This window comes from Carettochelys insculpta, chromosome 3, assembly GCF_033958435.1.
Source record: "Carettochelys insculpta isolate YL-2023 chromosome 3, ASM3395843v1, whole genome shotgun sequence".
Taxonomy (NCBI): Eukaryota; Metazoa; Chordata; order Testudines; family Carettochelyidae; genus Carettochelys; species Carettochelys insculpta.
This window is the reverse complement of record NC_134139.1, coordinates 74,878,895-74,904,757: the sequence shown is the minus strand read 5'-3', so window position 1 is coordinate 74,904,757 and position 25,863 is coordinate 74,878,895. Positions and strand designations below refer to the sequence as shown.

General features: G+C 41.9%; 1 protein-coding gene across 3 annotated transcripts in view; it reads left to right on the top strand.

The window, feature by feature from the left end:
• The window catches only part of TBCE (tubulin folding cofactor E), a 54,183-nt gene that overhangs the window by 26,190 nt on the left and 2,130 nt on the right, over positions 1 to 25,863 (top strand). For 2 of the 3 annotated variants that reach the window (XM_074990142.1, XM_074990141.1), the window contains exons 6-15: positions 2,433 to 2,532; positions 5,778 to 5,880; positions 7,404 to 7,480; positions 7,733 to 7,828; positions 13,730 to 13,794; positions 13,876 to 13,940; positions 20,658 to 20,810; positions 22,335 to 22,488; positions 24,052 to 24,120; positions 25,561 to 25,620. In XM_074990142.1, the coding sequence (XP_074846243.1) occupies positions 2,433 to 2,532; positions 5,778 to 5,880; positions 7,404 to 7,480; positions 7,733 to 7,828; positions 13,730 to 13,794; positions 13,876 to 13,940; positions 20,658 to 20,810; positions 22,335 to 22,488; positions 24,052 to 24,120; positions 25,561 to 25,620 (942 nt within the window). The remainder of the gene's footprint in view (positions 1 to 2,432; positions 2,533 to 5,777; positions 5,881 to 7,403; positions 7,481 to 7,732; positions 7,829 to 13,729; positions 13,795 to 13,875; positions 13,941 to 20,657; positions 20,811 to 22,334; positions 22,489 to 24,051; positions 24,121 to 25,560; positions 25,621 to 25,863) is intronic. The other variant, XM_074990143.1, reaches the window with a different exon arrangement.

Sequence of the window (25,863 nt, the reverse complement as noted above, 5' to 3'; positions counted from 1 at the left end):
CTATAAGTACAGAGGTCCAAAAAAAATTGCAATAAAAACTGACAAATCAAGTACATAGGACTGAAGGAGGTGGGTGTGGGGTGGGGGATGTTAAGCGTGTTGCCTGAGATAATTACGAGCATCAAAGGAAGGGAAGCAGTCCTTGTAATGCATGAGGTAATTGTTGTCTTTGTTCATACCAAGTGTTAATGTGTCGAATATGAATATGAACTCCAATTCACAAATTTCTCTATGTAATCTCAAAACAAAAAAGCAGTAAAATAGCACTTTAAAGTGCTAACAAAATAATTGATTAGGTGAGCTTTCATGGGACAGACCCACTTCTTCAGACCATAGCCATACCAGAACAGATTTAATATTTAAGGCACAGAGAACCAAAAATAGTAATCAAGGTTGACAAATCAGAAAAAAAAAATTATCAAGGCGAGCAAATCCAAGTGTAGAGGGGCAGGGCGGGGAGTCAAGAATTCAATTAAGCCAAGTTTGCAAAAGAGCCCCTATAATGACCCAGAAAATTCTCATCCTGGTTCAAACCATGTGTTAATTTGTCGAATTTGAATATAAAAGAGAGTTCAGCAGCCTCTCTTTCCAAAGTAGTGTGAAAATTCCTCTTCAGTAACACACAAACTCTCAAGTCATTAACAGAATGGCCCACTCCATTAAAATGTCAGCTGACCGGTTTGTGGATCAGGAGTGTTTTTATGTCTGTTTTGTGCCCATTAACTCTTTGTCTAAGAGAGTTTGAAGTCTATCCAATATACAAAGCATCTGGGCATTGTTGGCACATGATGGCATATATGATGTTAGTTGAAGAACATGAGAATGTGCCTGTGATTCTGTGACTAACCTGGTTAGGTCCAGTGATGGTATCCCCAGAATAGATATAGTAACAGAGAGGAAGCTGTGCTAGTCTATACACTATCAAAACAAAAAGCAGCCAAGTAGCACTTTAAAGACTAGCAAAATAGTTTATTAGGTGAGCTTTTGTGGGACAGACCCACTTGGTCTGAAGAAGTGGGTCTGTCCCACGAAAACTCACCTAATAAACTATTTTGCTAGTCTTTAAAGTGCTACTTGACTGCTTTTTGTTTTGAGAGAATAGATATGTGGATATGTAATCTGTTTTTAAAGTCTTTGTTCTAAGACACAAATTCTCAGGTCTTTAACAGAATGGCCCACTCCGTTGAAGTGTTTACTGACTGGCTTATATGTATTGAGATTCCCGATGTCTGCGTTGTGTTCATTCATTCTTTGGTGAAGAGTTTGCCTGGTCTGTCCAATGTACATAGTGGCAGGGCATTGTTGGAACATAATGACATATATAATATTGGTCGCAGCACATGAGAATGAGCCCTTGATCTTGTAAGTAATATGGTTAGGTCCAACAAAACAAAAAAGTAGAAATGTAGCACTTTAAAGACTAACAAAAATTTAGTTAATTTTGTTAATTGTTATTAGTCTTTAAAGTGCTATATTTTTGCTGTTTTTGTTTTGTTAGAATATATACTAACATGGTGACCTCTCTGTTACTATGGTTAGGGCCAGTGATGGTATCCTCAGAATAAATATGTGGACAAGATTGAGAGAGGGGTTTTGTTGCAAGGAAAAGTTCCAGGATTAGTATTACTATGGTGTACCTGTGATTACTAGTGAGAATCTTTCTTAGGTTAGGAGGTTGTCTATAGGAGAGGACAGGTCTCTCACCTAATGCCTTCCAGAGTGTAGCATAATGATCTAGAATAAGGTTGTAGGTTTTTAATGATGTGTTGCAGGGGTTTGAGCTGGGGGCTGTAGGCGATGACAAGTGGTGGTGTTATTGACCTTCTTGGGTCTCTCTTGGAGTAGCTGGTTTCTGGATACTCATCTGGCCCTGCCAGTTTTTTTTGTTTTTGTTTTTAAAAACCTTTTTTACTTTTTGACTGGTAGATTAAAGAAAACCCTACTGATGCCTATTCAGGTAACTGCCATCTTTTATCAGAAGCTGCACTGATTGTAGCAGTAAAAAAAAATTATTACAGGTATGGCAAAAAAACACACTGTTACTGGAGAAGTACTTTATTCATGGGCACCAATGGCTGCGAATATCTGTAAACAATATTACATTCCATTTGTTACATATTGCTGTTGTTTCCAAAATGCATAGCTATAAACTGTGTTGTAAATTAACAAATAAAAATTGCATATTCTTTATTCTAGACATAAACACTCTTCTGGACCTGTAGAATTTAGTTGTTTTATAAGTCTTAATGAACTATTTCTGTATCAGATTCCAAGATACAAATGAGAAATAACAGAGGCATGGTATCTCTTAGCCCAGACAGACTTAACTTTGCTTTATTTTGGTTTACGAGCACAACAGTTGTAAAATTTATCATTCCAGTCTCTGAAAAGATGCTCAGAATTCTGACATTTTTCTTAAAGTGAATTCTCAGATATCAGGAGTGTAAACCTATCAAAAAATCTGTTGCCATCCTGGGAGAAAGTAACAGATATTGCTTGTCAGGTTCAGAATCTGGAAAGTCTTGATCTCAGGTACGTATAGGAAAATATATATAGTTTCTTAATTGTTCCACTTTCTTTTCATTTTTTGTCAAGTATTTAGTCTTTTCTTGCATGTGATACCTTCCAGTAGTATATCACGTCAATAGATTCCAAAGGACATTTATGACCGTGTGAAATCAAATTCTCCAAAAGTGTTTGGGTATACCGGCTTTTTCATGTCTACATGCCTCAAAGCTTTAAACAACACTGTAAACTTGAAAATCACGATTCTGTCTCAGAAATGTGTTTGGGTTACCATATTTAAATTTTCCAAAAAGAGGGCACCCCGGAGAGGGAGTGTATCTGTATTAGTAGCTACCCACTCATGTTGTATTAATGTACTAGATAGACAAGTGTATTAAGAGAATGTTTGCAAACAAGCTTTAGAGTACAGGTTTTAACAGTAGTGGAGTTGATAAAGTATCTGGGAGGCAGGTGATTGGGGCGGGGTGAGGATGGGTACCCCATGAAGGTGACCCATGCATGCTGTGTAAGCCAACGTTGTCCAGAATATAAGTAGTGCCCCATACGTGGCTAGTGAGTAATGTGTGTAAATCCTGGTGGAAGGTGAGAGAGAAGTCGTGGGGGAGTTGAAGTGGGTGTTTTACTGAGTTGCCCAGAGTATAAGGGAAAGTATGTAGTGCCCCAGATTTAGGTAATTGGATGGGCCTGGTAACTTAGCAATATTTGTTAGTGGGGGTGCTCCCCTAAATGGTTAGAATACTAAATTTAGTATTTCTGATTATGCAGTTAGGGTAAGTGTGTACCTCACAAGGCACCCTATTCTTATGTCCCACTAGATTTGGGGGAAGTGAATGCAGTTGCTGTGGGGAAGAAGCCTAGGCTTTCCCCAGGTCTGGATAATACTACAATACAATGTGAGTTGGTAGATACAGATATACTCCCTCTCAGGGGAGTCCTCTTTTTTTTTTTTCTTTTTAATATGGTAAACCTAAAGAAACTCCCAAGATCGTTGTGATTGCGTCTCTTCTTTGGTAGTTTACTTCCTGCGTGCCTTAGGGATGGTTAGTTTAATCATTTTCTATTATATACTTGGCAAGGAGGAAATAGACTACTAAGTTCCTTATAAATGTCAAGAAGGAGCTGAAAAACGCGTCAATGTTTATGGAAAAGCTGTTTTAAAAAAAAATCAGAAAAATATTGGTTAAAGGGTGTTCTCCCAGAAACTAAAACAGATCAAGTTGCCTTTAACTTAAAATGGTAAGAAGGGCTTCATGGAATTTCAAAATGAAGACCATTAAACCACCTTACTGCCCTTAAATAAGGTGACAATTGCATGCCTTATGGATGTACAGACAAAAGGAGCTCTTTTAGCAGCTACTTGCTAATTTTGTTAATGCTGTTTTCATTGTTTTTTCAGATCTATTGTTCTTTGTGTTGTAAAGTTGATAACTTAAAGGATTTTCTCTTTTAATATAGGAAGGCTTTAATATAAATTGATTTTCCTTCTCTTGGATTATTTTTAGCTGTTTTAGGACTCTCTCTTGGTGCCATTTTTTTTCCAGATTGTTTTAGTAGGCTGCTGTTCAAGAGTCTGAGTTTTATCTAGAGCCTAACATTTTATTTAGAATGTCCCTCTAGCAAAAAACTGAAGTATCCCAAATGCTTTTAGGAGTACCCACCTTAGTCCACTTTGAAGGAAAGCTAGTGGATCACAATGACAAATTTCCAGGAAGATAACTAGGAAAATGTTGATGTGTTGGCACATTCCCACTGCTCACATTAACACCCCCACCGCATATCCCCCCAAAGGGGAAGAGTTGAGGCGGCTAAGTGGGAGATGAGATCTGACTTTGGTATGTGCATTTAGGCCGGGGGTCAGCAACTTTTCTGAGCTGGAGTGCCGAAATTTTGTACTTCTATGTACAGTCCAAGTGCTAGTGGTACTTTTTTAAAGTTGCTAAGGCAGTGGCTATGCTGCAGCCTTATTTTGAAATAAAATATTTCAAAACAGCTATTTTGAAATAACACGACGACACACAAAATGTATTTTGAAAGAGTATTTCTGGATACATAGTGCTAATGTATAGCTTATTTTGAAATAGCGCTATTTCGAAGTAGGCACTAGCAAGAAAAGGAATAGGTGTTATTGCTCCTGCACTGAGGGATACCAATTTCAAAATAATGCACCCGCTATTTTGAATTTAGACCCTAGCAAAGTTATTTACAACTGCTTACAACAGCTTCATTAACAAATGAATTAGGATGTAGAGCTTTACTGTTTTGGTCTTCAAATCTCTGGCTGGCTGGGTTCTTAAAATATCTAAAAATGTCTGGGATTTTAATACAGGTTAAACCTCTCTTACCTCAGGTTCTCTGGTCCGGCAACATCTATGGTCCAGTAGGACTATGGATATTGCTGAACCAGGGAGCCCCAGCCACAGGGGTTGCTAGGGGTTGGGGGGCTCAGCTGGTCTGGTGGGCAACCCCACTGGCTGGGAGCAGAACTGCTGCTGGCCCCCAGCAGGGAACTGCTGCAGGGAGCTGCATGGGGGTGCGGGAATGGTGGGGCTGAGCTCCTGCCTGCATGCCAAAGAAAATCTGCTCACATGACACTCTTGGCGTGCATACTGGGGGGTTGCTGACTCTGATTTAGGCTTATTTGTGAGAAATGAGATGGGTGGGGATGGGAAGGTAGGATACTTTTAATGTTGTCACATTTTTCCAACTATGTACAAGTCTGGCTGCTAAGAAGAAAAAAATCATTAGTTTGTTGTTCTGTTGAAAATGTGGATCCTTTACTGGTACGTTAAGTGGGTCAGATCTGACAGGCTTGATGGCATTTTGTCTTGAAATGTATCTCTTTAAGAATTTCCTGCTGAAACCCTCATTTTAATCGGTTGGTAAAGATACAATGTCAAAGGTGATAAGCCCAAAATTTGACTTGTTTCCAGAAATAGGAGCAACAAAATAAATAATTCTTTTCTCACCTTAATGCTTCAGTAAACAAACAGAAACTTTTATATGAGGAACTCAGATTGGCAACAAATACACAAAAATTGGCAAAGAGAGAGTTTGCATTTAAACTACCATGGCATTTTTCAAAATAATTAGAAAATATTTAAATATGCAAAATCCTTGACAGTGTTTCTCGCTAATGGAATAATCCCATGCATTCCTTTTTGTTTTGAAACATGTAATTCTAAATTCAGTTGGATTATTGAGTTAGATTTGTTCTAAACTGTAGAAATAACCTATTTATTCTTTGGACGCAGTGAAAACAAGATGAAATTTCCACCTGTTTCTGCATCTGTAACCTGTACACTTTGTAAATTGGGGGTCCTGGCGCTTAATCGAACTGGAGTAACATGGCCAGAGGTAATGAGGCTCTTAGATTTATTAAGCAAATGATTTGTGTAGTTGGGTTCATGGGTCAATAAAAACAAAATAGGGTCTTTTACGCTAGGTCATACAGTCGTCTAAAGTCTGATCTGTATTAGAGAAAGATGCACCAGTATAACTAAATCTGTCTCAGACTGGTTGTTTCACAGGCATGAAGCCCTAATGTAGAGCCACTTAAACCAGGCTAAACCTCACTTAAGTTGGTAAATTACTGAATTAAATAGGTTTAGCTTAACTGAAGTTTAACCTGATTTAAATTAGTCTATATTAGGGGTGTGTGCTGGTGTAAATTGACTGTTTCACTGCTGCAATTTTTCTAACGTAAATGAGCCCTAAAACAAAATTAAAAGATGCTCTTTGAACACTGACTCTTCTTAGAGCTATTTTTGTGACTGAGCCACCTTGATTATACAGTAGAAGCTTGATTATTCGGTAACACCAGGGAACAGGGGTTGCTAGATAATCAAATTTTCTGGATAGTAGAGAAGGGCCACTTGCCCTGCTCTTCTGGTGCTGAGCCCTGGTGGGGCGACAGGCAGCTGGCCCCAGGCCCCTAGTGGAGCAGATGCAGGTTAGCTCAGTCCTGATGCCAGATAACATGGCTTTTGCTGTACCTGTATTAAGAATCCTAATGAAATGTGGTTGTGGCCTCACTTTGTGTAGGAGGAGTTTTTAATATGTTTGTATTTATAAAGGAGCTGACAGACATTCTGTAATGTAATAGAGACTATTTCTATGAACTCAGACACAACATAGGAAAATGAAAGTCTCCATTATTTGCACATTACTGTGCATGGAACTTGCTATTCTTGTTAGTGACCATCACACATGTTGTGTACACGTGGAAGATGGCCTGTTGCCGATGAGAGTGTCAGCAGTGCGCTTTTTTCCTTGCATAAGCCTGGTGTAAAAATGATGTACTTAAATTGTCATCTGCCTGTTTCTTGAGGTTTCTAGGCTAAGCCAATTTGATGTGGTTCCACAAAAAAGTGAGAGACTTTTCAGAGTCCTGTATCCTATCAAAAGCATTGTTTGGCTAACCTTAAAGTTTTCTGTAGTTCTTGAATCTGTAAACCAAAAATAAAAATTGGAGTGGAAAATGGGGGCCCAGAAAGGTGGGGGGCAAACGGGGTGACTGTTGTGAGTTCTCCTGCACCCTTTACTTTTTGAAATATGGATTCCAGTGCATTGAGTGAATCTTATGGCTGTGTGAAATTCTATTGACTTTTGTCTGTTCAAGCAAATGAGATACAGGATAAGACAGACGTATAGTTACCATTAAATAGGAAGGCTTAGTGAAATAAACAGCATTCCAGAGTGCTTATTTGCGATAGTTATCGCTTACTTTGAACATGTTCAAAGTAAAACTTGTGATGCACAGATTCTGGTGTGTGTGTGTGAGAGAGAGAGAGAGAGGAGTGAATATATGTGTATAGATAAAGAAAAATAAAATAAACTGTACAGTTATAGTACTACACTAAATTAAGCTTTCCTACTAGGTTCTTCTGTGTGCTCCAGGGTGGCCAGCACTTGAAGAATTGTATCTTGCTTCTAATGATATTACAATTTTAGAAAGGTATGAGGTTTAGTATTAAATGCTAAAGTCATCCTTTGGGGATTAAAATACTGTGTGCATAAAGTTATATGGCATGTCTGATTAAACCACTTCTTGAATGTAGTTTGATTTTTTTTTAAATTGCTATTACCATGGTAATCTTGGAGCAGATACTAACATATTGTGTGATTTGGGATACGTGTGAGCATGTTGATTATGACTGTAAATATTTTAAAACATTTAAAAATATAATTGCATTTTTTAATGCTACAGACCCATTAAAGTTCTGCAGACCTTGAAATTGTTAGACCTTTCAAACAACCAATTAATTGATGGAAATCAGCTGGAGCTAATAGCATATCTCCCCAGGTAATTTGTAAAGAACTTTACTGTAAATTCTTTGTCATGCTTTGTAAATTGATTCATTCACATATGCTGTGTGGTTTGAAGCATGGTAATATTGCCTTGCAAGTAAAGGCTACAGAATTTTGAAAGTGGAGGGTTCGTTTGCTCTTTTGTGAAGAGTATCCGAACTGTTTAACATAATCTGAGAAAGGGTTTTTTTCAATTAAAGCATGTTTTTGTTACTGATATTTATGGAATTAATGAATTTTTTTTACACAACAGTTTGAAGTTTAAATATTGGAATTATAGGACCATATCCTGGAGAAAAGCCTTTTCAGGACAACTGACCCTTAGAACCTGTATGGGCTTCCTACAAAAAGGAGCTTTAGAGATTGCTCCTGATTTAGAAGGGGAGTTGTTTGGAAGTGGATACATGATGACAGTTGTTAAATGTATTAAATGACTGCATATGACCACACCTTCCCTTTATGTCAGTCTAATTTTGGAGAGTTATGTTGGACAGCACACTGAATGGACTAATATTTTGATTGGCATGCAGTTGACCAAAGAAGATTTTTATAATAATTTTTTATGGAATGTGTAAGTGGTCACAGAGCCGAGGATGTTTAACTGGCTGGCAGCTCTTGTCTATTAGCCGTGGGGGTGGAAGGCTCACACAGGAAGATTGTTTATCTTCTCTCATTCTGTCTTATTTAAAAAAAAAAAAGAAAGCAAGTAAAAGTAGGTTGGAGGTAGCCTTACCATTAATCCCTAAAACAGCACAGAAGAAAGTATTTCTGCTCATCTCCCACTCCTCTCCTCAGCTAACATTAGGAGTATGGCTGCACCCCACCCCGGTTCCCTTTCTTGAAGCCCCCTTGGCTAAGCAACATGAGATGAGAGATTGCTTGGGTAGGGAGTGGCTTGTTGCAGGGTGGCAGCTAAGGTTGGGCCCCCATAGGACAGTTGAGGCAAGCTGCCGTGGAGACCCCCAAAGCAAGGGGCTTGGGGAGGCCACCCCAAACCGTCCTATGGACAGAATAGAGCTAACCAGTTTTAAGAGTTTGTCCACACTGGGAAATTTACCAGCATACCTATGCAAGTATGAATATTTGACGCTGTTATTTCCTGTATGGATTTTCTCTTGAGATTTAAAGTGCCCTTTTTTGTTTAGGTTAACAGTGTCCAAAGGCACGGAAGTTAAGCCAAAAAAGGCACTCTTGAAAGTATGTGTGCTCTGCAGTCAGAGGTGTAACCGAAGTGCTTCCACTGCTGTTCTTGTTCACTGCTGCTGCTAAGTGTCACGGCTGTTATCAGAATTGCTCAGGCTAGCTTTGATCTGGTTATGCACACCTGAGCAGTCATCATACCCCTGATAAGTGTCATATCCTAAATCCCAAAACTGAATCTCCAGCCAAAGGGGGAATTTTACCAACATAGCTGTTTCTGTATAATTATACCACTATATATAGTCTTCTAAGTCTCCCTGTGTAGATTAGCTTTATGTAGCCATTTCTTAAACTAACAGTGCTACACAGCTGCATTGCTGCTGCATTCCGATTGTACTGCTGTGTAGACACTTACTACAATGATGGAAGGAGATCTTCCATTGCTGTGGGTAAATTCACCTCCTCAAGAGGTCCATGGAGGAGTTCTAGTGGTGTCTACCTTGGGGCTTAGGGTTAACTGTGTCTCCATGAGTGACATAGCTAGGCTGACCTAACTTTCCAGTGTAGACCGGCCCAAAGGCCCTTACTACTTCCCTGTTGATGCTCTACTTGCAGATTGTATGTCTCCGAAGTGTAGGGTTAGGAGAGAGGACATGACCCAGGAGTAAAGGAGTGCAGAGGGACAGAACGTCAGTACATGGGTTCTCTAATCCCATACCCTCCTTTCCACCATCTTAAGGGCAGCGCTACAAACGCAGATGGCTTGTCTTCGGGTTCTCCTTCTCTCCTGAATAAGAGCCTGTTGCAGAGAAGGCTTTCCAGATCGTACACTCTGCTTGCCTCAGATGGTCATCTGTACCTTCAGTGGGCTATGAATGTCTGGTTGCACCTACACTACACGTGCTTTCGAAAGGCGATATTCCAGAAGGCATCTTTGGAAAGATCGGGTTTTGAAAGAGTGCGTGTGTGCACATGCGCACACACAAAAGCGGACTGATCTTCCAATCCATTCTTTTGGAAGAACGAGCCAGAAAACACTGGAAACGGGGTCTCATGGTGGACAAGACCTTCTGGGCCCTGCAGCCAGATGCTCCCTTAAAAGGCTCCTCCCAAACACCCCCACCCTGCACATGCCAAAGGCTGCTCTGAAAGACACCAAATCACAGACCCTATGCCCAGAGTGAAGCCAGGATTTCTCAGACCCCCATGGATCCCCTTCAGCTGCACAATGGGGATGCCCCCGATGACCGGGGCATGTTTGTCCTCACCATCCTCTACCCCCTCCAGTGGCCAACCCCTGCCGCCACAGTCCTGCAGGCACTGGCTGCACCCCTGTGGCCTGTGTTCCCCCTGGAGAAAAGGGTTGCGATTGCCATATGAAAGCTGTCCACCTGGGACAGCTGCCGCTCAGTTGGCCACCAGTTCAGGGTGGGCAGTGCCATCATCGGGGCTGTCCTCATGGAGGTAAGCCATGCTCAGGTCACACACCCACCGTGGGGCAGTGGGGGAGGGGGCTTCTGCACAAGGGGGACCTTCAGGAACAGGGGAGGGGGGCCCTGCAGGGGATGGGGGTGACAGGGGAGGGGGGCTCTCACTTTCCACAGGGGTAGGGGGCTGTGACCCAGGCTGGGCATGGGACCCTATGCTACCTCGGGTCCAGGGTGCCCAACGGGGCTGGCACAGGAACGGGCCCACAGGGAGGTAGGGCCATGGTGGGGGTGCTACGGCCATGGGCTCAGTGGGGGGAAGGTGTGGGGGCGGAGAGCCATGTTGGTGTGGCCTGCCCAAGCCATGGGTGGCTGGGCCAGTTCCAGCAGGACAGCAGGGGGGAGATCAGGCAGGATCAGGACAATGAGGGCAAGGGTGGTGGGGAGATTGCGGGGGGTGGGGCGGCATCAGGGCAGGTGGTGGGGCAGGCACTCAGTGACAGCCCGGGTAAGGGCCCAGAGGGCCATGGCGACCTTGCCCCAGGCCTCCTGCCGCCACCCCATGTCTGCCTCCTCCATTTCTAGCCACCCCTGTAGCACGGTGGTCTGCTCCCAGTTAGCTGTGGTGTGCACAGCTGCCATCTCCTTCACCCTTTGGTGTCAGTGTTGTGGCCTCTGGGTGTGGGTCCACCAGAGCGGCGGGGGTAGGGGTGCCCTGGCCTCATCAGCACATGCTGTGGGGCTCACCCAGACCTGTACAGGGCTTGTCTGGTCCTTGGATGGTGGAGCTGTGGAGACAGAAGGGGACAGAGGGGCAACTCATCAGTCCTGTGACCTGGCCCTTGGGGCCTGCGCTGGGTGCGGTCCATGTCTCTTCCCCCAACTGCCAGTCCCTCCAGGCTTGCAGATTGTGGCGCTGTCCATGAGAGCAGGTGTTGAGTGCCGTGCACAGCCTGTTCAGTGGCCTGTGGCCACAGCCAGCCATAATGTGTTGGAATGGGGCTGGTGGCTAGTCTGCTGCCAGCTGTGCTGGGGTAGGCAGCCCCATCTCTAGCCCGGGGCGTCTGAAGCACTGGTTACCTACAACAGGGTCCCTCAAGGACTTAAGGGGTGGTCTAGATGGAGGGGGCCTGGCTTGAGGAGGTGGATGGGTCAGCTATGACCAGACACACCACCTCATCTGAGAGTGTCTCCAGCTTCTGGTCTTGGGTCCTGGCTGTGGCTCCCAGCTGGTTGTCAGGCACTAGCTGACGTTGCCGTGTCAAGGAGAGCCTCAGGCTCAGCTGTGTCCTTCAGCCCCAGCAGCCAATCTAGTTTTTTGTAGTGCAGGCAGCTGGTGGGTGCTGCCCTAAGCAGCTGACTGTGTCCCATGCCTGACTGTATGCTTGCTTCAGCTCCTTTACCTTCAACCTTACTTGATCAGTTGTGCCAGGGCAGGGGTGTGGCCCTGGCTGGTCAGTCCTGCTGACAGCTGGACAACAGCAGCAGCATTCCAGCACTGGCTGCTGGTGTGGAGGAGTACTTCCTTGTCCCCCACAGTCTCAGGAGGTCTTTTTTATCTCTCCCTCATGCCAGGAGAGGGCCCTCCTCTTTGGCCCCTAACTGACCTCTTGGGATCCCTCTGGTGGGTCGGTGGGGGTCCCTGAGGGTTCAGGGATTCTGGGCACTGGCTCTGGGGCCGGCAGGGTGCATCGCTGGGCTCTGGGGTTGCTGGGCAAGCATGCTACTGGAGGCTTTTGGGGATCCTGCAGCCAGCACACTCCCACTTCCTGCCAAAGGGTTTCTGAGTCTCTGCGTCTTTAAACATGGCTGACGTGCTGACCATAGAGCTCTGCTTGTGCTGGCAGGGGCATCTCTGCATGCGAGCTGGCCGGCACCATGAAGGACGGCTATTTCGAAAGAGTGGCCTGTTGAGTGTCTACGCACGTTCTCTTTCGAAAGGGGGCACTCTTCCTGAAATGGGAATGGAAGAGCAATTTTGAAAGAACATGTTTCGTGTGTAGATGCTCCACGCGATCTTCCTAAAGATTCCCTTCTTTCGAAAATTCTTCAGAAGCACTTGCTGGTGTAGACGTGGCCTGTCTGTTTTAATATTGACATGAATTCCGTTACTTAAATCTTTGTCAGTATTGGAGAAATCCTGCTAATCCATGGAAAGTAACCAATACTCAAAATTGTTAGTGGGGTTTTCAAAAACTTTTGGTTAAAAATCCAAGGGTGTTAGTTCCAATGTTCTTAATTTACATGAAGAATGGATTTTAATGGAAATTTCAAACAAATCAAGAATAGGAAATTGGCTGTATGGAAAACTACCATGTAGAATCTTTCCTGAAGCAGTGATAGTCTGATCTGAAGTGTCTCTCGATATGTTTTAAAACATACAACAAAAACCCAACCAACCATTTTGATGGTTCCTATTAGGAATCAAAATTATCAGTATTTGTCTTGTTGTACAGGGGTGTGCAAAGTGGGAGGTGGGCCTCCTCACTGGGGGGCGTGAAATTACGTAAGGGGGTGCAGCATAATTGGCTGCTGGGTCTCAGGTTCATCCATCTCATTAAAAATGTTGACATATGCTCCTGTTTTTATGTACGTGTATTCGCATTTATTATATGCCAACTAACACACTTTTTACATTCTACATACTTACTTTCTGAAAGGTATTTTTTTTTCCTCATGTAAACATAACCAGAATTTCCATCGATTTGGGTTACATTAGACTGAGAGGGGGAGGGGTGTTCGCTGCTAGTTGCAGGGGTGAAAAGTGGGGGCCCAACATAAGAAGTTGGCTCACCCCTGCTGTCGTGCATGCTTTAAGAACATGTCCACCTTGCTGAAAAACTCCTGTGATCTTTTACAATGATGACATCTTGCTCCAAAGATTCCTGCATAGCAGAATCTTAGTAGTTAGAGTGCTGAGTTGGCATTAAATGCGTGCTTGGGTATATGATTTAGGAAAATATACTGTTTTCTCACTTCTCAACTTCATCTAGTTATGTGTCCACTTAACTATATGGGAATTGTTGAATGAATTGTTAAGTTGCAAAATGACCTAAACTTCTCTACCAAAAATAAGGCTTAAGGGAGCAATACGTTATTTTAAACACAAAATCAAGCTATTCTGAAGATCAGCACCAGCAGAGAAAGTTGCCATTTTGAAAGCTTGCAGTGCCACTGCTCTCATTCCCTTAACTGCCATTTAAATGGCGGTTTGTAACGTTCTTTAAATCACAAAGCTTGGTGTCAGAATTAACAGGGGAATTGCATAAAAACTTCAGTATTTTTACCAGAAATCTTTTTAATGGCGATACTTTACCCTTGAATTTCAGATTAGAACAACTCATACTTTCAAACACTGGAATTTCTTCTATATGCTTTCCGGACGTTGGATTTGGTAAGTAAAGTAAGCAATGTATTACAAGTCTATATTTTACATTTTCACTGGTAGATTTTAAATTTATTTTCTTTTTCCTAGGATGCAAGACTAAAATGTTTCCTTTATTGCAACGTCTTACAGTAGATGACAATAAAATTTCACAAGTAAGGAGTTTGGTGATTTTTATTTTTTCTTCACATTTCTTTAATATTGTTTAAGGAGAATTTGTAAAATTGCTTTTGAGTTTTCTGTGATCATGTATTACATAGTGGGAAAATCTTATGTCATCTTGAGTAAAATCTAGCTTTAGTTAGATTTGTAAAAAGTTTTTCAAAACTCAACTTTACCAGAAATGCTTTCTTTGAATATTTTTAAATACATTGCAGAGAACTCCATTTCTGGCCCTTAGCCATTCCCATGCAGTGAATGGAATCCAAACACCTTTTCATTCTTCTAGTGCAGGGGTCAGCAATCCCTAGCACATAAATGTCAAAAGGTAACATTTTAGCACTGTGCCTCAGCAAGGCTGCTGACCAGTGTTCCAGTGCTTGAGTGGCTGAAAGTGAAATTGACAAACTTGTAGTTTCACTGTTTTGTGCTTCGAGTGAATTGTAAAAAGTGAAAAAAGATGAAAAATGGTCAGATTTCAAAATGGTTTTTCAGCATTAATAATCTAGGTTGGTTATATTAGTAACAGTTATAACTGGTAAAGGGAAGAATGGAATTTTAGCTAGACAATGTCCTTTCTGTGGTCTGGAAAAAAAAATAGAAGTGTCATCCCTGATATTAGCAGATGACCCAAAATTGGTGAAATGATAAATTACTAAGAGTACAGGTCACTGATACAGAGCGGTCTGGCTTGTTTGGTTAACTAGGTACAAGCAAACAAAATTCATTTTCATACAGTTAATTGTAAGCGTAGTTATCTAGGAACAAAGGATGTAGGCTATGCTTACAAGCTGGGGGACTCTGTCCTGGGAAATAGTGACTTGGAAAAAGATTAGGGGTCATGGTAGATATGTTGTTGAATATGAGTTCCAAATATGGGACTGCTGACAAAAGAGCTAATGCAATACTTGGATGCACAGAGGACTCTTGAGTATGAGCAGAGGGGTTGTTTTACCTGTATTTGGCAATGATGCAACTACTGCTGCTATACTGTGTACATTTCTGGTGCCCACAATTCAAGAAGGATATTGACCAGTTGGAGAGGGCTCAGAGAACGGTTGTGAGTGATTTAAAATATGAAACTATGCCTATAATAGACTCAGAGTTCATCTTAATTAGTTTAAAAAGGGATGATTCAGGGATGGTATTTGTCTATAAGAATTGATACAGGAAACAAATAGTTGGTGTAATGGACTCTCAAAGAAATGTATAATATGATCCAATGGACAGAAGTTGAAGCTAGCTAAATTTGGACTGGGAATAAGTGTGTTTTTTTTACTAAGGCCATGTCTACTCTAGGAGAAGGGAGAAAGTGGACCTAAGATATGCAACTCCAGTTACAAGAATAGCATAGTTGGAGTCAATGTATCTTGCATCAAATTTCTCAGTTGTCTTCACATCAGGGGGCCAATGGGAGAAACTCTCCCATCGACTTCCCTTACCCTTCCCAAACTGCATAGTAGAGCCGCGAAATTGAACCACAGAGGATCAGCCTCTGGCGTGACAACCCAGCAGCAGCAAGCGTAGACAAGCTCTGAGTGTAATTAGCCATTGGCACAATTTACCAAGGGTTAAGTTGGATTCTCAGTCACTGATGGTTTTAAAATCAAGATGACGTTTTTTTTCCCTAAAAGATCTGCTGTAGAAATTGTTTTAAGGAAGTTATGTGTTATACAGATGGTTGGATGAGGAGATTGCAGTGGTCCCTTTTGTCCTTGGAATCTATGAATCATCTAGCCTAGTATGTGTCTTTCTTCAGTCTGACTTGTCAGATGGGAGGAGGGTGAGATTGAATTTACCATTTCTGCAGAACAGGGTATTGTCCATTTGTTTGAAATATGAGTCTGAATCATGATTCTCTCCATTAGTAGTGCCACACATTATTGCTCAGTCATTGAACAATTTGAAGTTGAAGCTGGAACAAGAAATTAAAGCAGGCAAGGACTTGCACAGTTCAGTGTGGGTAGGATTCTAGTTTTAGCATTAATAATAGTACTGTTTTGGTGATATGGTTTTGTTTTGTTTTTTCCCCATCCTAAGCACTCGTGTCATGTGGCTACCAATACGTACTCTTTTACTCTTCCTCCAGTAATGACATATGTCAGGCCAAGAGCAAAGGCCTTAGTCAGATGTTCTCCAGCCTCTTGATCTACGCTGCGATTTTCTTGCTCTGGCAGTTAGAGGGTCACTAGAAAGTTAGCCCTCTTTGGTTTCTGTGTTGCTTGTCCTGTGCAATAGTCTTTTTTCCTCCCAAGTTACCTAACTGCTGATAAGTAAGAAACTTGGTGACAGAGAGAGAGAGCCTGTTAGTCTGTACTCCAACAAAACAAAGCAGGAGAAATGTAGCACTTTAAAGACTAACAAAATGATTTATTCCCTGCCCAGCTTTTGTGGGACATACCCACTTAGATCAATCTAATTTCCAGTGTATACTGACACAAGTACAGAGGATAAAAAAAATGCAGTAAAAACTGACAAATCAAGTACATAAGTCTGAAGAAGTGGGGTAGGGGAGCAGGGATGTTAAGTGTCTTGCCGGAGATCATTACGAGCATCAAAGAAAGGGAAGAAGTCCTTGTAATGCATGAGGTAATTGGTGTGTCTGTTCATACTACGTGTTAATGTGTTGAATTTGAATATGAATTCCAGTTCACAAATTTCTTGCTGTAATGTGTGTTCTTTTAGACAGAGATGACAAAAGAAGGACTTGAGATCACCACAAAATTGCTTCCATAAACCTAATACAATTGTGATGATCTTGATGCCTTCTTCCATCATCTCTAAGAGAACACTTCCAACACACCAATGAGCATCATTCTGACTCGCTAGATTCCCCCCTACCAACACCAAAAGAAGAAGAATTCTACTGAGGCTCCTCTGACTGTCATAGTGACAGTCTAGATTTCTATATGCAATGCTTCTGCAACCGTGCACAGACTGAAACAAGCAAACACCAAATTAAATACAATCTCAACTGTGCTGAACACTATGTTGTACAGAGTCTCCAAAATAATTGGGACATTATAATCAAGCCGGCTAACAAAGGGGGTGCTATAGTCATCCTGAATAAGTCAGGCTATGAACAGGTGGCAGCTAGACAACTCTCCAACACCACATTTTACAGACCTCTTTCCTCGCATCCCCCTTTAGAATTCCAAAAGAAACTACACCATCTACGTAAAGAACTCCCTGCCTTTACTTGAGACCAAATTCACTCTTAACACACCATCTGAGCCCCGACCTGGATTATTTTTTTTACTGCCTAAAATCCACAAAGCTGGAAACCCAGGACACCCTATCATTTCACGTATTGGCACCCTTACTACCAGACTGTCCAGCTATGTAGACTCCTTCCTCAAACCCTACGCCACCAGCTCTCCTAGCTGTCTCTGAGATACCAGTGACTTCTGAGGAAATTAGAAAACATTGGAAACTTTCCTGACAATTCCATCCTTGCCACCGTGGATGTAGAGGCTCTCTACATCAATATTCCACATGAAGATGGACTACATGCTATCAGGAATACCATCCCTGATGTTACCACAGCAAATCTGGTGGCTGACCTATGTAACTTTTTGTTCTCACCCACAAATATTTCCAATCTGGGGACAATTTATACCTCCAGATTAGTGGCACTGTTATGGGCACTCGCATGGCCCCACAGTATGCTAACATTTTTATGTCCGACTTAGAACGATGATTCCTTAGCTTTTGTCCCCTGCTACCCCTCCTTTACTTACATTATATCGATGACATCTTTATCATTTGGACCCATGATAAAGAGACTCTGGAAGAATTCCACAGAGATTTTAACAACCTGCACCCTACCATCAATCTTAGCCTTGACTATTCCACACCAGAAATACATTTCCTGGGTACCACAGTATAAATTATTGATAGCCACATCGACACCACTCTTTACCAGAAACCCACTGACTGCTACACTTGCCTACATGCCTCCAGCTTCCATCCAGCACACGCCACATGATCCATCATTTATAGTCAAGCCCTTAGATACAATTGCATCTGCTCTGATTGTACTGACAGAGACCGAAAACTTCAGGACCTATATCTAGCACGTATAAAACTGAATTACCCACTGGGAGAAGTAAAAAAACAGATTGACAGGGCCAGATGAATACCGAGAAACCAGCTACTTCAACATAGGCCCTAGAAGATCAATAGCAGAACACCAGTTGTCATCACTTATAGCCCCCCAACTCAAACCCCTGCACTGCATCATTAAAAACCTGCAACGTATTCTAGATCATGATGCTACACTCCAGAAGGCTCCTGGTGACAGGCCTGTCCTTTCCTGTAGGACAGGAATCTTACCTAAAAAGATTCTCACCAGCAATCACAGGCTACACCACAGTAATAATAATCCTGAAACTTTTCCTTGCAAAAAACCCTGCAGCCAAATTTGTCTACATATTTATCCTGGGGATACCCTCACTGGACCAAACCATGTTGGTTACAAGATCAGAGACACATTCTCGTGCACTTTGAGCAACATTACATATGCCCTTGTGCTCCAACAATGCCTTGGCGCTATGTACATTGGACAGACTGCACAAAACCTTTGCCACAGAATAAATGGGGACAGAGCAGATGTCAGGAATCTCAATACACATATGCCAGTCAGTGAACACTTCAGTGGAGTGGGCCATTCTGTTAAAGACCTGAGAATTTGTGTCCTAGAACAGAGAGAATTTGAAAACAGATTACAGGGAGGAATTTGTGAATTGGAATTCATATTCAAATTCCGCACATTAACACGTGGTATGAACAGACACACCAATTACCTCACACATTATAAGGACTGCTTCCCTTCCTTTAATGCTTGTAATTATCTCAGGCAGGACACTTAACATCCTGCCTCCCCTACTCCCCCTCCTGCAGACCTATATACTTGATTTGTCAGTTTTTAGTGCAATTTTTTTTTTGTCCTCTGTACTTATAAATGTCAGTCTGTATTGGAAATGAGATTGATCTGATGAAGATAGATCATTTTGTTAGTCATTAAAGTGATACATTTCTGCTGTTAAGAAACTTGTACTCAGAGAGCAGAAGCCTCATGGGTTGCCATGACTGAGCAACAAAATGGCGGATTAAATTCAATATAGATAAATGCAAAGCAATGCACATTGGACAATATTAATCCCAACTATACGTATAAAATGATGGGGCCTAAATTAGCTGTTACCATTCAAAGATCTTGGAGTCATTGTAGTTTTCTGAAAACGTCCACTCAGTGTGCAGTGGCAGTCAGAAGAGCAAACAGAATGTACACACAGAGGTAGCCATGTTAGTCTGTATCTTCACAAAACAAAGAGCTTTTGTGGGACAGACCCACTTCAGATTTTTCCAGATCTGAAGAAGAGGGTGTGTCTCACAAAAGCTCATCACCTGATAAATTGTTTTGTTAGTCTTCAAAGTGCTACAGGACTGCTGCTTCATTTTTTTTTTTTAAACAGAATGTTGTGACTCATTAGGAAAGGGGCAGATGAGACAGACAATATAACACTTCTGTATAAATCCGTGGTACATTCACGTCTTAAATACTCCATACCAATCTGATTGTCCCATCTCAAAAAGGATTTATTGAAACTGAAAAAAAAGTACAGAAAAGGACAGCAAAAGTTATTAGGGGTATGGAACCAATTCCCTATGAGGAGAGATTAATAAGACTGGGACTTTTGAGTTTGGAAAAGAGTTATGATAGCTATAAAGTCATGACTGGTGAGAAGAAAGTGAATACAACAATGTTTATGCTTATAACACACACACGTAGTCACCAAGTGAAATTAAGAGGCAGCAGGTTTAAAACAAAAAGTATTTCTTCACACAACACACAATGTATCGAACTCTTTGTCAGAGAAAGTTGTGAAGGGCAAGACTCTAACAGGGTTTAAAAACAAAACAGGTAAGTTCATGGAGCATAGGCCCATCGATGGCTGTTAGCCAGGATAGGCAGGGAGGCAGAATCATGCTTTGAAGTGTCCTCAGGCTCTTTTTCCAGAAGCTGGGAATGCCTGATGGGGATGAATCATGTGATGATTATCTGCTCTGTTCATTCTCTGAAGTATACGGCATGGCCCCTGTCTGACCCAGTGTGGCCGTTCTTCATTGTCTTCTCCATTGCCTTTCTAATGCTACAAGATTTCATGGGGAAGACCAGTATTTCTCAAACTGGGGATCCTAAGCCAAAAAGGAGTTGCAATATTGCCATGCTTATATCTGCTCTGCCTTCAGAGCTGGGTGTCCGGAGAGTGGTGGCTGTTGACTGAGGGCCCAGCTCAGCAGGGCAGAACTAGGGTGGCCATGTCATGCCATCCCTTAACGCTGCTGGTGGGGGTGGGTCTGTCTTCAAAACTGGGGTCCTGGCCAGCAGCTGCCACATTCCATCTGCCCAGCTCTAAAAGTAGTGCAGTCACCACCAGCAGCATACAAGGGTGGCAACTGCAGCCCTCCCCCACAAATCCTTTTTGGGTCAGGATGTCTGCAATTACAACACTCAGATTTCAGATTTAAATAGATGAAATCATGAAATTTACTCTCTTTAAAATCCTATGACCATGAAAATGACCACAAAGGACATTGTTTGAAAAGGTCATATGACGTGGATAGAAGCTGTTCACGATTGTGTGCTACTCTGTTCAGACATTTTTCTTAAAAAGTCCACTTTTGCAGTTTTCTCCTTTTCATTCCAGTGGTCATCCATCAATGAGCTTGATAAACTACAATGTTTGCAGTCACTGCAGTGTCAGAATAACCCTTTGATGGGGACAGAGAAGAACCTGGAGACAGTGAGGCAGCTTATCATTGCCAAAATAGGTCAATTAAAGTTTCTGAACAAATCTGAGGTATGTGGAAAGGATTCTGGAAAGTGTCACCTGTAAAAACATTTGGGAAGAGGGTGGGATGCCTGGAGTTTCTTCCCTGTCTCAATGAATTCAAGTGTATATCTTCACTTTGAAAATGGACAGTCAGGAAACCTTGGATTCTGTTCTTGGCGTGTTATTAACTTATTGTATGGCTATGTCTACACGACAAAATAAAGTCAAATTTATTGAAGTCGACTTTTTACTGTTAGATTTTATAAAGTCCAAATAGAAGTGCCCAGAAAATCAACAGTGTGTCTCCATTGCCTTAGCGAGGTTCGACTTATCAATGCATTGTGGGTACCTATTGCACAGTATCTGCAGCCCCATTGCCTTCTGGGTGTTTGTGCCTGTCTGTTATGGGAAAAGTTGCGCTGCACGTGCTTGTCAGTGTTTGATGTCATCATCCAGTATGCAGTGCCTCCACCATCTCTGCCATTGGAAAATGAACGGACCAAAGAATTTTGCACCAGTTTTCAGGCCATTTGCCCAAAGCCTGCCCTTGGCTCATGCTGCTGCATGGTACTAGCATGGATCCTGAACAGCTTAGATATGTGACCATTTCCCAAAGTGTCATGCAGTATTTAATTAGACAAAGCCAGGATGAGACGAAGGAGGTAGATGAGGATGATTCAGATGATGAGATGCGATGGATGGTTCCTCAGGTATGCTATCCACACTGGTCAGAAAATGAATTCAAATTCCTGGGTTTCTTGTTACCTACTTCTGCATACCTGGAGAGCAGCAGAGGTGAAAGTGGCTAGAATGGACACCTGTGGAACATTGTGGGATACCTCTGGAGGCCAATAAAATCTATATAAAGTAATGCTGTTTCCACACTTTTGAAATTCGAACTTGGCGCTACATCACATTGGAGGGGTAGGACGAGAAAGTTGACCTTAGCACTTCTTAACATTGACCTAATGATGTTTACAATGAAGACTGTCACATTGTAAAATCAAGCTAAGTGCCTTAAAATCAACTAAGTTTTAGTGTAGACATATCCTAATCTTGAGCAGGACACCTAGGGTAAATTTTTTTCAAAAATCCTATGTTTTCTCCCCAAACAGAGCTTTTGAGTTACAGTTTTAACAAAACCATTTAAAGTAGCTTCCCCCTTTTCTGGTCAGAAATTATAATGTATGTATACGTGACACCCTCAGTGTTGTCCCAGTCAAAAATACAGTACCATTGTATTAACTGATGCTAGGAGATGTTGAAAATATTAAAAGAACTTTCAAAACCACATGTAATTTAAAAATCATTCTGCTCTGAGACTTTATGCCTTGTGATACTGTGTTCAGACATGAAACGAGTATGGATGTCATTGGCTGAGTTTGACTCAGTTGTGGGAGTTGAGATTTTTCCAGACTGTGTAGTTTTATAAGGTGCTGACTGCACAAGTAACTAATATCTAGGAGTCTTGACTCTTGAGGATCCTGAACTTGGGGCTTTTGGAAGTGTAATTTTAGTTACACAGCAAGTGTTTCGTTTTTGTCAGTATAGATCTTTCCTGATGAAAGAAAGGGAGCAGAACTTGACTATCGCAAACTGTTTGGCAATGAATGGCTAGCGGCTGGTGGAAATCAAAATCCAGACAAAAACAGACCAAATGAAGAATTTCTTGCTGCTCATCCTAGGTACCAGTTACTCTGCCTTAGTAAGTATAGCAGAGGTGAAATGAAGATTCCTCTGCTTTGGTGTTATGTATGTTCTGATGTTGTTGGTGTACAGGAGTAGCAGAGATCTTCTAATTGTTTCTCCTGTTCTGGGGGCCTCCTTTATTTTTTAAACTTACTATGGTACAAAGACAAAGGAGGAAAAAAAAGTCAAGCAATATAAGAACCTTTTTGCCCTCATGCTCTTGCTAGCTTGGAAAAGGTCAGCATACAGAACCATTTACTGTCCTGCAGTTTTGTATTTGTTATCCAATCTAACTACTTTGAATTCATTCCAAGCCTTCCCTCTGACACCAGTACTCTGCTCCTTTCCCTATTACCCTTGAGTTGTCGTACTCAAGGCCCTGCCCTGGGCCTTGATTTCCACCATAAAACAGTTCTCTACTGTCTAAGCAGACAGACAACCTGTCCAATTTAAGGAGCTATTTACAGTCCATCCTTGTTGAAGGACCCCCTTCAAATGGACCACAAGAATGGCCATAGTGCATCAGACCAAAGGTCTGTCTAGCACAAAGTCTGCTGAGAGTGGCTAATACGAGGTGATTCAGGGGGAAGAGAATGGAATTAGTACTTTCCAAGTTAGGGGTCCTCTGTCACCTGCTTCCAGCTTCTGGCAAACAGGCTAGGGACACTTGGAGCATGGCGTTGTACCCCATCCTCCTCAATGACTGCTAGAAATTGTTTTCAGAAACTTCAATCCAAGGGGCACTCCACTAGGTTGGAGGTTTGATCTGTGCCCTAGCAGCCCCTCCAATAATCTGTAGGTAAGTGCAGTTCAATTTCTTTTTTAAGAGAAAAAAATTCTATATAATCAAATAGCTCCCTGTGTATGTTGTCTTCTGATTTCTTGCATAGCAAACTACATTCTAGTCCTCCATTTCCCATTAGGTAAGTAGCTCCTTGTTCCATTTCCCTTCAATGTGTATAGTGGTAGTGGTCTTACACTATCTCTGGTATTCCACTACAGCAAGTACATGAACATAGGAGAGGCTGCCTTCTCTGTCAGCTTTTTAGCTCACAAAAATGTTTGTGGAGTCCAGTCCCTTTTAGACTGAACTTCGATGCCTGAATTACAATGCTCTATTGGTGGAACTGTGTTGCTGCTAAATTGTAACCCTTACATTTGTGCTGCTCAACTACCTTCCTGTTTGGTTTTCTTTAATTAGTCCGTAACTCGGTTCAGTGGTATGCTGTCATAAACATAAAGCGTGGGAGCATGCTGGCTGTAGTTGCACATGGACTGAGGTGCTCTCACTGTAACTAAGGAATGGCTGTGAATTGGAAGAGTTGTGGGTTCTGGCACACACATGAATACTTCAGGCATCCTATGTGGAAAGCAGGCCTGCTTATTTCCTATGGAAGCCTAACAGTGAGAAGCAGAGTTTCATGTTCATTGCACAGCCTTGGTATGATGTTCTTCCACAGACTGTTACTGGGAAGTTTTCTTATGTGATGACAACCTGGAAAAAGAATTTTAGCTGAAATCTCTACACAGGTTTTTTTCACCACTAATCTAGTTTGTTGATTGTGTTTTTCATGTACAGAATATGGTGCTCCAGATGAAGGTGAATTGAAACGACAACAGCCTTTCTTTCTAAAAAATCAGCTGCTAAGTAAGAAGCCAGAAATGGATACATTTTGCATTTGTAAAATACAGATCTTACAAGCAGTTGCTCTGGCATAGTAAGGAAGAGATACTTGTACATTTTTGAAGCCCATGTATACACCAAAACGGAATAGTAAAGGGTACAAAAATTGCCTTCTACATCATCATGAAATTGAATACACTTCCCAGAAAAAAAGTTAATGCTCTATCTGTGTATGTCTCAGTCTCCCCTCAAGAAGTTCCAAGGTAGCCTTAACTCTGGTCTCATATAGCCACATACCAGACTGTAGAACTCTGACTTACGTGGATGTTGAGATGTTGGTGAATTTGACAGTATGAGGCCTGCACACTTTTTCAGGATGCAGCAGGAAGGGTGGATAGGAAGTATTATGGTGGTATAGCCATGATATGCTTTAAGGGTTAGTAGGGTAGACTGTGCTACTTTGAGCCTTTATATCCCCTTAGCCCCCTATATGCATGCCAGAAACACTATGATCCAAGATCTGTGAAAGGTAGTATAGTTACAGCCTGCCTTTGGCTAGTGAGTTAAAAATCCAGTTGATATCTTCAGAGAAACAGCCCCACCTTACAGATGAGCATAATTATCCTTGGACTTTCCTGCCCCTCTGCCCCCTTTAAACCCTGGAGGACTGGCAGACTCAGATTGCAGCCAGGAGTTCAATTTGATTGATTTAGCCAGTCTAATGGGAAACAAAAGCCTTCATTTTGCTGACTTGATCAGAACATGATTCAGGATTTCTGTCCAGAGCAGTGGATCCCTGCCTGTAAAAATACTAAAGGTTCTTAAATGTGGTTGATAGAAAGGCATTCAGAGAGATACTTTTTAAAGATGCTGCCTAATAATCAACATCCTTTTTATTGGGTTTGAGCTTTAAGGGCTGTGCATTCCCAAATGAGTAAAGCAGCATGTTTCTCTTGGGGGGGAAGACTTCAGCACATTTCTTTTTATATGTGCTAGTTGGCACATTTACTGTTTGGTTGCTGTTTCCTGTATGCCAAATGCCCAAAGGATTTATGCAAATTGTATGAACACTTAAACAGATTAACTCCTGGCACTAGTAGCTCTGAAGTACAGCTACAGCTTGAAACTCTGGTCCAGCATGATAGCTCAAGTCTACATATTGTGTGTGGCCAAGTTTCCTGGTGTCCCATAAAGTTTGTTGTCAACCACCAGTCCTGGCTCTTTCTGTGCTGTTGTTCAGCTCTAATTTACTCCTAACTGTCTAAGAGCCCCATAAGTGCAGGTAGTGTTGGTAATGTGACTAAACATTGCCTTCTTCTGGTTCAGCATATTCTCTGGTTTGGCACTATTGCAGGCCTAAGGGTGCTGGACTAGAGAGGTTCAATCTCTAATGGACTTGCAATCAAACTTCAGTTACATGGCTCATTGTGACTCTCTCTCTCTCTCTCTCTCTCTCCTTTAAAGCTTTGACAATTAAATGTCCTGACAAACCTGAGCAGAAACCCATTGAGAAGAAATTACCAGGTAAGAAGAGAAATGTTAGTTGTTTCAATGCAATCACAGTTGCTTTAGGGTCTTTTTAAATGCTCCCTTTCCTGATGAAATCCAGAGGCAGCAGCTTCAGTATGCACCTGCACAGCCCATGACGTGCCACAGAAAAACCAACTTGTTTGTTCTGTTTTACAGCTGTGGTGCCCCACCCATTCTGAAGCAGTAGTGAACCAGCTATGTTGTTTGGAAAATATACTTATTGTTCAAGCCCTTGTG